The 13,352-nt window shown below is 47.1% G+C and overlaps 2 protein-coding genes across 28 annotated transcripts; one reads left to right on the top strand and one right to left on the bottom strand.

The window, feature by feature from the left end:
- The first annotated feature begins 4,130 nt into the window (after positions 1–4,130).
- Positions 4,131–6,832, top strand: LOC120658289 (G-type lectin S-receptor-like serine/threonine-protein kinase At2g19130). The gene has a single exon (XM_039936534.1). The coding sequence runs from the start codon at positions 4,198–4,200 to the stop codon at positions 6,610–6,612; it is 2,415 nt and encodes an 804-aa protein (XP_039792468.1). The 5' UTR covers positions 4,131–4,197; the 3' UTR covers positions 6,613–6,832.
- A 112-nt stretch (positions 6,833–6,944) lies between these two features.
- On the bottom strand, positions 6,945–13,269 carry LOC120658419. 27 transcript variants are annotated; one of them, XR_005668649.1, is made up of 11 exons: positions 13,255–13,269; positions 11,496–13,135; positions 10,410–10,531; positions 10,114–10,171; positions 9,690–9,739; positions 9,571–9,611; positions 9,191–9,283; positions 8,832–8,912; positions 7,998–8,137; positions 7,322–7,385; positions 6,945–7,207 (listed from the first exon to the last, which is right to left on the bottom strand). XR_005668649.1 is itself a non-coding variant. In XM_039936696.1 (4 exons), exons 1-4 carry the CDS (start codon positions 12,590–12,592, stop codon positions 10,483–10,485), a joined length of 663 nt encoding a protein of 220 aa, XP_039792630.1. In that variant the 5' UTR covers positions 12,593–12,893; the 3' UTR covers positions 10,408–10,482. The 27 variants fall into 27 exon arrangements, 1 of the variants encoding a protein (XP_039792630.1); XR_005668647.1 differs by having other exon boundaries at positions 9,191–9,365; XR_005668644.1 differs by adding an exon at positions 10,307–10,345 and having other exon boundaries at positions 9,191–9,611.
- Between the last annotated feature and the right edge of the window lie 83 nt (positions 13,270–13,352).

A 13,352-nucleotide genomic window follows, 5' to 3' on the forward strand; every position in this document is an offset into this window, starting at 1 on the left:
TTGCCCCCCAATGAACACAAGTAGTACTAGCGAACGAACAACGTTCAGACGAGACGTTTGCTGATTCAGGTATAGCATCTTGCGTAGGCGCAGCCACCGCACCATGATGCGACAACTAGCCACCAACTGCCAGCCCTGTGGGCACAGTAACGCCTTCACTTCAGTGTCGCGAGAAGCACCTCGTGCTTCCAGACCATCGGCGGCGGAGAAGGCCGCGGCCAGGTCGGCCGGCGGGATGTTCGGCGGCCACGACCGCGCGCGGTGGCGTCGCCTCCGTCATCAGCTAGAGGCCTAGAGCGATAACCCGCTGGCTGATACCTATCGCGGACGATCAATCCCCCCAAATGCCCAAAGTGGGCTAGACTAGAGCGATGAACAGTTGGCCAAATCTTTTCTAGAATATTATGATGCTTCTAACAAACTAACACACGGCACAATAGCGACAATCTTGGACGTGGATGACCCACTGATCAAGGGGAGACGAGTCGGTTCCCGCTCCACTGACTGCGCGCATTGAGTGTTAGTACAATTTTCGAATATACAAAGATTTCTGGAGCAGCTACGGAAATCTCATAAACCTTCTTTTTTATGATGTTTTTTTATGGGTTAATTGGAACCATGCTATTGCAATTCTTCAAAGTTAAAAATATAACACTACAACTTCTAATATTGGAATCATACTATCAGATCAATAGTTTGTCTACCTTCGACCCACCTGCGGGGCTCCCGCTCCACTGACCCCGCGCGCGCATCGAGTAGTGCAAGTTTCGAATATGGCTGTGTTTAGTTCCAAAATTTCTCTATCCAAACTTCACTATTCAACTATCACATCAAATCTTGTCTCATGCATGGAGCATTAAATGTAGGTAAATAAAAAACTAATTGCATAGTTTTGATGTATACGGCGAGACGAATCTTTTGATCATAGTTAGGTCATGGTAGGACAATAATTACCACAAATAAACAAAAAGTGTTATAGTGTGTTACAGTGTCCGATGTGACTTTTTTACCACCATTTTACAGATCTAAACACAGCCTATATAAAGATTTCTGGAGCAGCTACGGAAATTAATATCATAAACTGAGGAACGAGAGTACTCTATCCTGCTTGTGATGAGTGAATTGTCAACCGTGCGGTGTGATCGTGCGCTTGGTCTTTGGATTGCAGGTACACGGGCGTCGAGTGTCGATGGGGAGCTGCCGTGGAGGTGATGTGGCCGATGGACCTTGCGGTGGACGGCGGTGAAGGGCAGCCGGGACCGGAGCTCGGACCGGGTGGCAGCTGTGGCGTCCACTCCTGGATCGAGGACGCAAGTGGCGACGGAAGGCGGGTTTCTTGGTTTGCGCCACAAAACCAAGGAGGCGGACGGCGGTTGAAGACGCCGAGTCGTGGAGGCACGGGCGTCGGTCTTGGGACTGATGGAGGCGACGGGCGTCGACGGCGTCTAGGGCCTCGCTGCGGGCGAGGAGGTGACGGGCATCGGGCGGCGTCTAGGGCCGTCAGAAGGCCGAGGCGGGAACGACGTTTAGGGCCACGGCGTGGAGGCGGGAATCTTCCCGCGCGTGAGGTTTTGGCGGTTTTCTCAAAACCGCCCATCTACCCGGGTTTCGCGGACCCTCCAAAACCGCGGAATAGATCTTCATCAAGACGGCGGCATCGCGGAGAAGACTTCGTTTCGAAGAAAGAACCTCGGCTGTCGGATGAGATCGTGTACAGGGGGTGCTGCAGGCCAACCGGTCTGACCAGTCCCTGGCACCGGTCTGACCGGTCTAACCAACCGGTCTGACCGGTCCAGCGTACCGGTCTGACCGGTCCCGCGGATATATATACCCCTTTACTTGTGTTAGGTTAAGGGCGGCTTTTAGAACTTGTCCGTGAATTCTCTGTTTCCCCAGGCCGCCGCCCCTGCATCTCCCTCCCTCTGTTCCTCTCGTTTGAGTTGATTTTGTCCATGGATTGTTGAAACCTTGTAAGGGATTTGATTAGGAAAGGAGGCCCTATCCTTCTTGTGCCCTCTGGGCTTTTGAATCAACTCAATTCTCTGGTTTTTGTGCCCGGTTGTGATGAATTTCGGTTTCGTTTTGGTGCACACGATTGCGATGGTTCCATGAGTTCCTTGATGTGATTCCTGTGCTTCTAGCCCTGTTCTAAACCCTCTGGAATCACTGGCGGGTTCGAATTCGATTTCTTGAGTTCTTGAGAAAACCCCAATCCCTTTTGATCTCCCCCATAATTCTCACGATTCGTTGATCTTTAGGACGAGATCTTTTGGGGATATGTTCACGGGTAGGGGTGAAGCATTCCCCCAAGTTTCATCGATTTTCGTGGTCGTTTGGTCGAGATTCACCGTTTGAATCTAAGTTTTCGGGGGTTTTCTGGGTGCCACCGGTTAGACCGGTAGGCAAGACCGGTCAGACCGGTCCAGGCAGATCAGTTCTGCAGTTTTCCCGATTCGCTTCCGATTTGCTTCGTGGTTTCGCTCGCTCGTTCGAGGCCTTTTGTGTTGGGTTAGCTTTTCAATAGCTACTCCAAACTTTGGTCAGAACACTTGAGAGCTTGGGCGATTTTGGGATATAGGCCGACGATTCGAATTTCGAAGAAATTTTGATCGGCTCTCATTCACCCCCTCTGGTCGCCGGGTTCGGTACTTCGTAAACCTTCTTGTTTGTGATGTTTTATTATTGGCGGACTAATGCTTTAATTCCTCCACTGCCAGGCTGCCGGCCACCGCGTGGCCATCACGGCGGCGCTGCCTCCCGTACGGAAGCTAGCTCCTCGGATCCCTCAGGAGTGAGAGGAGGACGACGACTCGGACAGGGACGACGACTCCGAGGGCGTCGACTTGGTGGATGTGCTTGTGTCTTCTTTTGACTTCCTCGCAACCCTCTGCGCACTCCCGCGCGCTACCATTTGCGATTCGCCCCATCTCCTCCGCGTCCTTTTCGTACTACCTCAGATCGTGTGTCACTGTGCCCTTCCTACCGTGTGAAATGGACCGTGTGAAATGGACCGTGTGAAATGGAAGTCTCTGATTGCGGCGACGCTGCAGGCTGCCTGGCCCATCCTCAGCTAAGCTGACTAAGAGAGTGATCCAAGTCTGTGGTCATCGTACCTCGGATTCGGAAGGATTTTGTAGGGTTTTAATTTAAATATAAGAGTTCAGTTTTTTTCTTTTGAAAAGTGTGTAAGAGTTCAAAATTGAGATCCAGTCCTGAGGCTAGATGCCTAGATGTCACGGTTAAAAAAATGGCACTTGCTGCGTGTTCTTCGAAAGTACGGGTTAAGACTTGGCATGCAGCGACTGTGTCAGTGTCACTGAATGGATGTCTTCTCTCTTTTTTTTAAAAAAAAATAAAGAATGGATGTCTTCTCTCCATCAGTCCATCTTAAAAACAAGAGTACTCTAAAAACAATGCTAGAGAACAAGAAGAACAGCCAGCCTTTCTTGCTCCCCAAGCGCTGCTGTCCGCCTCATGAGGAGTACAATATGTATATATTCAGTCAGATAAGCTACAATAATATTTCCCCAACTTGTTCCAGCGTCAGACGAACACGAACACTGCCCCGTTTAGTTCGGAGTGTGCTAGTGAATAATGATAGTTTGACCATTAATTACGGTGTCAAACAAAACTAGTTTACAAAAACCAACTTCAGAACTCCGTGCTAGTGACCCTGAAGAATCTAATGAGGCATTTGGCCGCGCGATTTGAGAATGGTACTGTAGCATTACTGTAGCAAATCATTAATTAATTACTATTATTAGATCGAAAAATTACACCCATTTTAAAAAAATGCAAATAGACTTCATTTAATTTTTCATGCGGAGACAAAAAAAAGACGTACTAGAATCCAAACGCGCGACGAGCGCCAACCCCACATGCCACGGCCTCCACCGGAGCGCCGCGTTGACCTGCGACCTGGACTCACCTTACCGGCGGTAAATCGCCGGTTACCGGTGATTTTTACCGTTACCGCTACTTGGCGGCAACACTTACTGGTAGCGGTAACTGGTGTTTTCCGATTCAAAATTTAAAAATACAAAAGTAAAAAAAAATAGTTACCATTAAAATCTACAGTGCAAACGGTAAGTGAACCCTGTACTCACCTCGTCGGCGCCACCTCTAACCAGCTGGACCTCCACCACCACGCTTCCCCTCCTGCTCATTCATTCCTCGGCGGCGCGGCGCACCATCATCATGCGGCCCCCTCATCACCTTCTCCTCGGACTCCTCTTCCTGTGCGCGCCGCCGCGCCCCCCCGCCGCCGCCGGGGACACGTTGTCCCCCGGCAACGGGCTCGCCGGCACCGGCGCCGTGCTCGTCTCCAACAACAGCAAGTTCGCGCTCGGCTTCTTCAAACCGGACAGCAAGTCCCCCGGCACCTACCTCGGCATATGGTTCCACAGGGTCCCCAAGCTGACCCCGCTCTGGAGCGCCAACGGCGACAGCCCCGTCGTCGACCCCGCCACGCCGGAGCTCGCCATCTCCGCCGACGGGAACCTGGTCGTCCGGGTCCAGGCCACCGGGTCCGTTGTCTGGTCCACCCGCGCCAACACCACCACCAGCCGCACCGCCGCCGTGCTCCTCGACGACGGCAACCTCGTCCTGCGGAGCGCCTCCAACGCCTCCGACGTCTTCTGGCAGAGCTTCGACCACCCGACGGACACCCTCTTCGCCGGCGCCAAGATCGGCTGGGACAAGCGCACCGGCCTCAACCGCCGCCTGGTTTCCAGGAAGAACTCGGTCGACCAGGCCCCCGGCCTGTACTCCCTGGAGCTAGACTTCAACGCGGTTGGCCATCTCGTCTGGAACTCGACCGTGGAGTACTGGTCCAGCGGGACCTGGAACGGCAACTACTTCGGCCTGGCGCCGGAGATGATCGGCGCCGTCATGCCGAGCTTCAAGTTCGTCAACAATGGAGAAGAGGCCTACTTCGTGTACACCCTGCACGACGACACGGCCATCGTGCACACGGCGATCGACGCCTCCGGCAGGGGCCTCGTGGGCATTTGGCTGGACAGCCTGCAGGACTGGCTGGTGAATTACCGGCAGCCTGTGGCTCAGTGCGATGTCCACGCGACCTGCGGGCCTTTCACGGTCTGCGACGACGCGGCGCACGAAACCTGCAGCTGCATGAAGGGTTTCTCCGTGAGGTCGCCCAGGGACTGGGACCTGGGGGACCGAACAGATGGGTGCATGAGGAACACTCCACTGGGCTGTGCCGGTGAGGGAAACCGGGCATCAGGTCTCGCGGATAGGTTCTTCCCTGTGCCAAGTGTCAGCTTGCCCTACGGCGCGGAGAAAGTGCAGGCTGCTAGAGGTGAAGACGATTGCCAACAGGCGTGCCTGGGCAACTGCTCTTGCACTGCGTATTCCTACGGGGGAGGAAGCTGCTCCGTCTGGCATGGCAAACTGTACAATGTGAAGCAACAATCGGGTGCTTCTTCTGATGAAAATGGGGTGGCGCTTTACATCCGCCTTGCTGCGGCGGAGGTGGCGAGTGTGGAGACGAAGAAGGGTGGGATTAGCACTGGTGTTGCCATTGGAGTTGCCGTTGGCGCTAGCGCTGCCGCTGCGATCCTGATGATCATCCTTGGTCTGGTGATTTGGAGGAGGAGACAAGGGAAGTGGTTTGGTAGCAAGCTCGGGGATGCTCAGGGTGGAATTGGGATCACCGCATTTCGGTATGTTGATTTGCAGCGCGCAACTAAGAACTTCTCGGAGAAGTTGGGGGGAGGCAGCTTCGGTTCTGTATTCAAGGGGTACCTTAACGACTCTGTTACTTTGGCAGTGAAAAGGCTGGATGGTGCCCATCAAGGGGAGAAGCAGTTCAGAGCAGAGGTGAATTCAGTTGGAATCATCCAGCACATCAATTTAGTCAAGCTGATTGGATTTTGCTGCGAGGGCGATAAGAGGTTGCTTGTGTATGAATACATGCCCAATCACTCCCTTGATGTGCACTTATTTAGGGCTGATGATACAGTTTTGGACTGGAATGTCAGGTACCAAATAGCAATTGGAGTTGCCAGAGGCCTAGCCTACTTGCACACTAGTTGCCGGGATTGCATTATACATTGTGATATCAAGCCAGAGAACATACTTCTCGATGCGTCTTTTGTACCTAAGATTGCAGATTTTGGAATGGCAAAGGTTTTGGGGAGGGAATTCAGCCATGCCATGACCACAATGAGAGGAACTATTGGATACCTAGCGCCTGAATGGATTGGCGGAACAGTTGTTACATCTAAAGTTGATGTTTACAGCTATGGCATGGTTTTGTTTGAAATCATATCAGGAAGGAGGAATTCATGTCCGGAGTACTTCAAGGATGGTGATTATTCAAACTTTTTCCCTATGCAAGCTGCACGCAAGCTTCTCAGTGGAGAGATTGGAAGTCTGCTGGATGCAAAATTGCATGGTGATGTGAACCTCAAGGAGGTCGAAAGAATCTGCAAAGTAGCATGCTGGTGCATTCAAGAAAATGAGCTTGCCCGGCCGACCATGGCCGAGGTGGTGCAGTTTCTTGAGGGTCTTTCTGAGCTCGACATGCCACCACTACCAAGGCTACTCAATGCAGTCACAGGAGGGTCACCAGCATCACTGCGGCATTAGTTTTACCTCAAACTTATGAAGAAAGGTTTTTAGCAATCCATGGTAACATTGTAGTTGTAGTTTATGTCCTACTATAAACTTCACCTTTTGTACCATGCTAGATCTCTAAGCAACGGAGAGGAGCCACTGTCTTACAAGTTGTACAAAACAAATAAACCTTGTGAAATTTCATTCGCATTTTGCAAAAAAATGGTTGTGGCTGTTATTCGATAGACGAGTACTTTGCGCGCGCCTTGGCGCGCCCTTGGTCACTTTAATAATTTTACGATAATATCATTAGCTCTACTAAGTCATATGTCTAGACATGAGAGGTGAAATAATTTCTTAAAAAATATAGGTAGTAAATAATAATCCATTATTAGCATCTCCTTAAATATGTAAGATAGATTAGGGAGAAGCGGATAAAATCAACGGCAAAAAGCTGAAGAGAGCAAATGAACGCATAAATTCTGTAGTCTAAAACATCATTGAGATCTGTTACTAATCACAATTAATGCCGCAAACAAATAAAACGGAAAAGCTTGTCATGCCTAAAATGTAATACAAATGGATGCCATTATCAAGCCTTCTCTTCAGTGGCAACAGATGCAAAAACCTAGTAGAAGCATACAAGGATATTATCTAATCTGACCTGTGCTGAATATTTTAAATGTGGAACTATATATTCTTAGCAACAAAGTATATATATAACAATTGTTTTTTTATTTACCTCAAATTGGGGCATGTACACATTTCCTAGAATGAGTCCCTTGTCGTTCCATTGTCATGACCATCTGATGAAGGTTCAGGTTAATATTACAAACAAAACTACAGAAGGGATCAAACTGTATCCACTAAAGAAATTTCAATTCAATATTTTGGATGTTTATTAGGACACTTTGTCACCTTAAACAGAGGTTTAGTATCATATTATGTCATATTAATTGACCTATTAAAGCAACTAAGTCTTGCAAATTCACATTATACTATAATATTTGTAGGATACTATAATCGATGAAGAGGTAATGTTCATGAAAATTCGTAATCTGAACCAACATTGATGTGCTTTTTAACTGGTATTAAGTCCATTCTTCTTCTACACTATTACTATAGAACTTTGTTGGAGTAGCAGCATTGATAAAAGATCGATTATATTCGGTAACAGAACAAAAATGTGCAATTGTTAGTATTTTCAATAGCTATAGGATTATCCGATCTTTTGGGAAGGATAACATTGTATTCTGTCACAAAGCAGTCGATAAATTGCATTATACTAATGACAGAAAAAGGTCATAGCATGATATTGACATGATCAGCAGAAACTATCACAAACTGTAACTCATATATGCGTAACAACTAACCTTTTTTTGCGAGAACTAATACAGCACAATGGGTATGGGCCAAACCTGATTGATCATTATGATCGTTAAAGCTTCCTTCACTCATTTCATACAGTTCTTGATGACTCTTGATAGTTGATTGGGTAGCTAGGGAGTCGTATTCAGGCATTCGATGACCAAATGTTGGATCATTATCTTGCCATTTTCTGCAGAGGGACACAATAGGCGTTAAATTTCTACCTGCGAGAAACTAGACTACTAAAGGCATTAAAAAGGACAGAGGGCTCGCAAGAAATTAAATTGAACAATATTTTGGAGATTCTCCTTATGTCTCATCTCAAGGAAGGCAATTAGAGATTTCAAACAAATGTAGGCTCCCTAATACTCGAGGCATTTATTTATTTACCATGGTTAATTAGCATTTGGTAAGTTTCGGTAAACAGTGAGCATCAATTCTGGAGGTATTTATTTAATTTACCTAGATCTTGAATAGGTAAATAATCTTGTAGATCAATGTCTAGTGATGGTAACACACATCACGCCATCTATTATGAAGTTTATTATTCTGGATACCCTAAAACCGATAGTGATAGGTGGTAGTTTAGCATGGACAGGCGTATATATTGTATAATGTAGTAAACTAAGAAAGGCTGCAGCTGTTCATGGTCTAATGGGGAAAGAATTGTGTGCGTCTTGGCGTGCTCTTTTCCCCTCAAAATAAGCAAACGTAGAACATATTTATAATGGAACATGTAATCTACAAAGATATTATTTAGTCTTCTAATAAGAATGTAAATACACATGGCTTTTTCATATCGGTAGGAAGTTATAATCCTGATAAAAGGATGTAATAGAAAACACATGGCTTTGTGCTATTGGCCCTGAGCTCTATATTGCTACCTGCTTCAGCACTGCAACCAACCAGCACCAATGGCACCCTTTGCTGCAAAGCCTGGCCATGTGGCATGTAAGAAGGATCCCCTACCAGAAAAGCAGAGCACAACAGAGAAGGAAATTTTGTTACTTGCAAACATGGGAAGCCATATAAGATTACAAGGGAAGCTGAAGCAAGAGTTTGGGGCATTGTTGTATTCGGATTCTGGATTTGGAGCAAGCAGGTGTTTGTCACAGTTTCAAGAATGCTGTTGTAGCCATATTAAAAGAAAATGTGCTCTGATTATAGCACGAAAAAGAAGAAAGGCATGGATTGGGCCTGAACAAAAGTAATTTAGCGAAGAACAGAGTTGGAAAGAACAAACCTCGATGCACACGATCTTCTCAATTTGTTGTGCAAGCTCAGGAGTTAGAGCAAGAACCAATATTGGGTACACAACCAATCCATAATCAAGATGCTACAAAATTTTAGAACGGAACCTTTAGTATAATTCCTGTATGCTTGATGTGAGTATACAGACATGCTGCCCCCAAACAATTCTATACAGGGAAAAATCACAAGAATAGAATTACCTTTTGGTAAGTTATAGTGCCAGGCAATGACAGACTATGGGTATTGCTAAAATAACTCAAGAGAGAAGCCTATCTGCTATGTGTGAAAAAGTATTCAACAGATGTATGGCTCCATGAACAATCACCGGAGTTCAGTTCAGCCACCCATCTGGAAATATAATGTGGCACTCACCTTGTTTTTATGCTCGTGGATGAAATTTACCAGCTGCTGGCCTGGCATGCAATCCCTATTCATCAAATAAATACGTGGAATTTAATAGATATTTTGTTTCTTTTTCCCCTTTGACTTACCTGTTGCTGCATTGGTTGTGTTTTCCCATCCGTTGTTAGGATGTACTTATCTGGACATAGAGGTCATTAGAACGGAAGTAAACAATAGAGTTCAAATGTATGTATTGTTGGTTGAATTTATATGTAATACCATATGAGGGTGTGTGATATATATAGAGAGAGAGAGAAGTGCCGGTCGAAATATTTCTGCAACATGCTCAAATTCCCAAGTTAATGCAAATTATTGTGCTGAACAGAATTATTTGAATTCGCAATTGCTCATTTGGTGGCCTACTATTCTTCCAAATCTCAGAAATGGATATTAATTTAGTTTGCGAATATGATGAAGACACCGTTGAATCAACAATAGGACTAAACAATGCACATTGTAGTTGCTCTTGCATGGTTCAAAAATGAAAAAGCATCTCAAAACTAAGTTCTTTACCTGTCCATTAATAGGATACTCTTCTTTCCGGCCTTCTTTGTTACCTGATTGAATGTACCTGAATACAAACAAGGGATGTTAGTACAGTTTAGGGTATGAAACACTTGTCTATATTGATCGAAACAATAGCAGAGTCATGCTCGATTTAAAAGAGAAATAAGCAGAGTAGGTTGTCAGTTCCAGAATACTCAACTATATTTTCATATTCAAACTGACGAAGGAGAGCAATTTCCTGAAAACCACAAAATTTAAAAACGACAACAGATGATATTATAAGATTAATCAGTAGATATAACCTGCTCAAGTGCAAGAGTAGACTGTTGTGCGCCTTTTTAGGTCGAAACAACGACATTTCATGCCCTGAACCCCTCACCGAAGTGAACATGAGCCCTTCATGCACCTAGGACCATCCTCGTACCTGCACAGACGCAAAATGCACCTCAAAGATGTTACGGCACCAACAAGATGATTGTTTAAGCTGCAATTGCCTAACTTGGCGTGCCCTTGCCTTATTTTTTTCTGATATAAGTAAATATAAAATTTATATGTTTGTAGTAGACATTTAATCACAGAAGATATCATTTATCTGTATAACATAAATTTAAACAAAGTAGTGCATATACAGAAACCCTCCTCATGCTTAGGGAAAAATAAAAGAAGAAGCAAGAGAGGCATGCCATGTCAATGGTGCTGCAGTTTTACTTCGATTCCAATTGCTAAGATTCATGAGTTGTAGCAACCCTTTACCCCTGTAAGGACAATAAAATGTCCCGTAAATTTTTATGTAAATAATCTTTTTTTCGGCAGCTACTTTCTTTCCTCCCTTTTTCCTTTTCACTTGCATGTATCCATATACTAAAGGTCGCCTAAAACATGATAGCATTGATTAAAAAATGGCAGTAGAAAATGATATATTACGGTTAACTCATTCTTTGTTGCTTCAAGGGAAAAATTAAACAGGAAGTAATAGAAACTCACTGCAAACCAGAAATTCTCTAGTCTTAGACTTGGCTTACATTAAAGCGTTTTAGTTGTAGGCCCTTAATTTTGATTGAGTCCATTTAACTACTGGGAAACTTAAGAGAAATGCCACCATAACTCGACTTGGACCTAAATGCATAGTAGCTTGTGCCAAATGCACAGGAAAGCAAATGCATTGCACATATGAATCACACATGGCCCTAGTTGCCAAGAAGCTCGGTTTAGAAGGGTGTCTTCTCAAAATAACCTGGGAGTTAGGGATCCTTAATGGTTTTGTTTAAGAAACGAAGGCATGTATGATACGTGGCCAGTTGTTACAAACTTACAATGATCCTGATAATACCCTAATCTGTGCCAATAATTTTGCCTTTCAAGAAAAGCCAGGGCAGTGAGAGTTTAACCTGATCTAGTAGTGACCACGGCAATGAAAGGTCCAGAATGGCAGCCTGGTAGCCTGTAGGCACCTCAAAAGTCTAGGTAGTCAATTAATCAGAAACGAAATACCTTAGTATCCCCTTTGAATTTCTCCTGTCTTGTGCACTTAAGGAAAAAAAAATGTACAAACTTATACTGTAATTTGTTAAATTGAGATATTAGTATGATGCTGAGCTCAGTAGTCCTAGAGCTAAACGCCTCTCTGAATGATCATAGGGAAGAGAAATTAGTAGATCTAGAATTATGAATGAAATTAATAGATCTAGATTTCTAATTGACCTATGGAAGAGAGAAGAGATACAACGTATCTGATAGGATTAAACAGAATTAGAAGTAGAGAGGGAAAAGGACTGGTGCTACAGTTGCGTACCTGGAACGACTCGTGTTGAATGGGGTTGAGCTAGCAGGGGTCTGTTCGATTCAAAGATTTGCGTTTTAACTAGAGGGAGAAAGAGAAGAGCTGAGGGAGAGCAAGTAGCGGAGAGGAAATAGCGCTGGCGATGAGCGTGAAGGGTCGGACAGGATACAGGAAAGAGAGAAGAAATAGAAAGGAAATGATGACCTCCCACAAGACCCGCCGTCGGCGATGTTGGTCCTCGACTTGAACCTTAAGGACGCGTGCCGCAGCGGCCTGATCTCGGTGGCCGGGAGCTTCAGCTCCGCCATCCATGCCGGTACCGTGCCGGCCGCAGCATGCCTCAGGCGCCGGCATCGAGCGCTTCCATAGGAACGGCATGGGGTAACTCAGCCCGCGCCGAGGTCTCCTCCAGACATCCACCTCACATATCCCCTCCGCCCACAACGTACCCCCTCCGCTCTCGCCCCTGCCGAAGCCAGCCCGACGGATGCGAGCACGACCGGCGCGATCTGGTTTCCGTGCCGGCGTATGAACCGCACAAACTCGCCCCACATCCAGTGGAGGCGCGACGCGGCTGAAGACGTAGGGCCCGGGGCGACACGGCGGGGGAGAGCGCGCGGGCGCAGGAGGAAGGAGACAAGGTGGGGAGGGCGTGGGAGAAGCGGAGACGCCGGTGCCGGGGAGGGGCGTAGGGACGGGACGCATGGGAAGGTGGCTATCGCCGCGGGCATCGCAGTTGCGGGGACCGGAGACTGGAGAGCCGTCGGGGAGGAAGAAGAAAACTCTCGTGCCAGGGAGGGGCGTAGGGACGGGACGCAGGGGAAGGCGGCTATCGCCGCGGACATCGCAGTTGCAGAGACCGGAGACCGGAGAGCCATCGGGGAGGAAGAAGAAAGCTCTCGACGCGGAGATATTTACTGGAACAGTAACACACGGGTGGAGTGAAAGTGAACCGTAGATTCACCATCGAACGCTGTAAATCTTTTTTGCTGTCGTGGCCACCATGAGAGAGCGCCGAGCGGTGCGCGTTTAATATATAGAAATGGAGTGGTACCTTTATGCTCTCATCAGACGGTCTTTCAAAAAAAAAAATGTTCTCATCAGACGATGGTAGAGCTGCTCGCCCAGCGCGCCATCCGAGTCAAATCCGGCAGAACAGAGAGACGCAGGAACATCATGCGCGCTTTAGTGCTGCATCACCACGGCACGGTCACGGCGCGTTGCGCGCAGAGGCAATACGTCGAGCTCCTGGCACGCACGGCACACGGCGAGGCAGGATTCAGGACAAGAATGGCATTTGATTTGACGGGAAGGGAGGAAGCACCAGGTGTTCAAGGAGAAGGGAGAGGTCGGGACAGCTCGCATACCGGAGATCGCCGCCGCGGCAGAAGTTTGATGCGGCGGCCCGCTGTCGGAGTCGTGTATGGGCAAGCGCTGTGTACGCCGGAGCCGCGCCGCGGAGCGC

Source organism: Panicum virgatum, chromosome 2N (assembly GCF_016808335.1).
Source record: "Panicum virgatum strain AP13 chromosome 2N, P.virgatum_v5, whole genome shotgun sequence".
NCBI classification, from domain to species: domain Eukaryota; kingdom Viridiplantae; phylum Streptophyta; class Magnoliopsida; order Poales; family Poaceae; genus Panicum; species Panicum virgatum.

Bases quoted from the DNA above. Each gene is read 5' to 3' on its own strand.
- LOC120658289 (XM_039936534.1), top strand. From the start codon at position 4,198: ATGCGGCCCCCTCATCACCTTCTCCTCGGACTCCTCTTCCTGTGCGCG.
- LOC120658419 (XM_039936696.1), bottom strand. From the start codon at position 12,592: ATGCGTCCCGTCCCTACGCCCCTCCCCGGCACCGGCGTCTCCGCTTCT. The intron at 11,941-12,091 runs GTCATCATTTCC...TGAATCGAACAG, and splicing joins GACGGCGGGTCTTGTGGGAG to ACCCCTGCTAGCTCAACCCC. The intron at 10,863-11,899 runs GTACGCAACTGT...TTGTCCTTACAG, and splicing joins TTCAACACGAGTCGTTCCAG to GGGTAAAGGGTTGCTACAAC.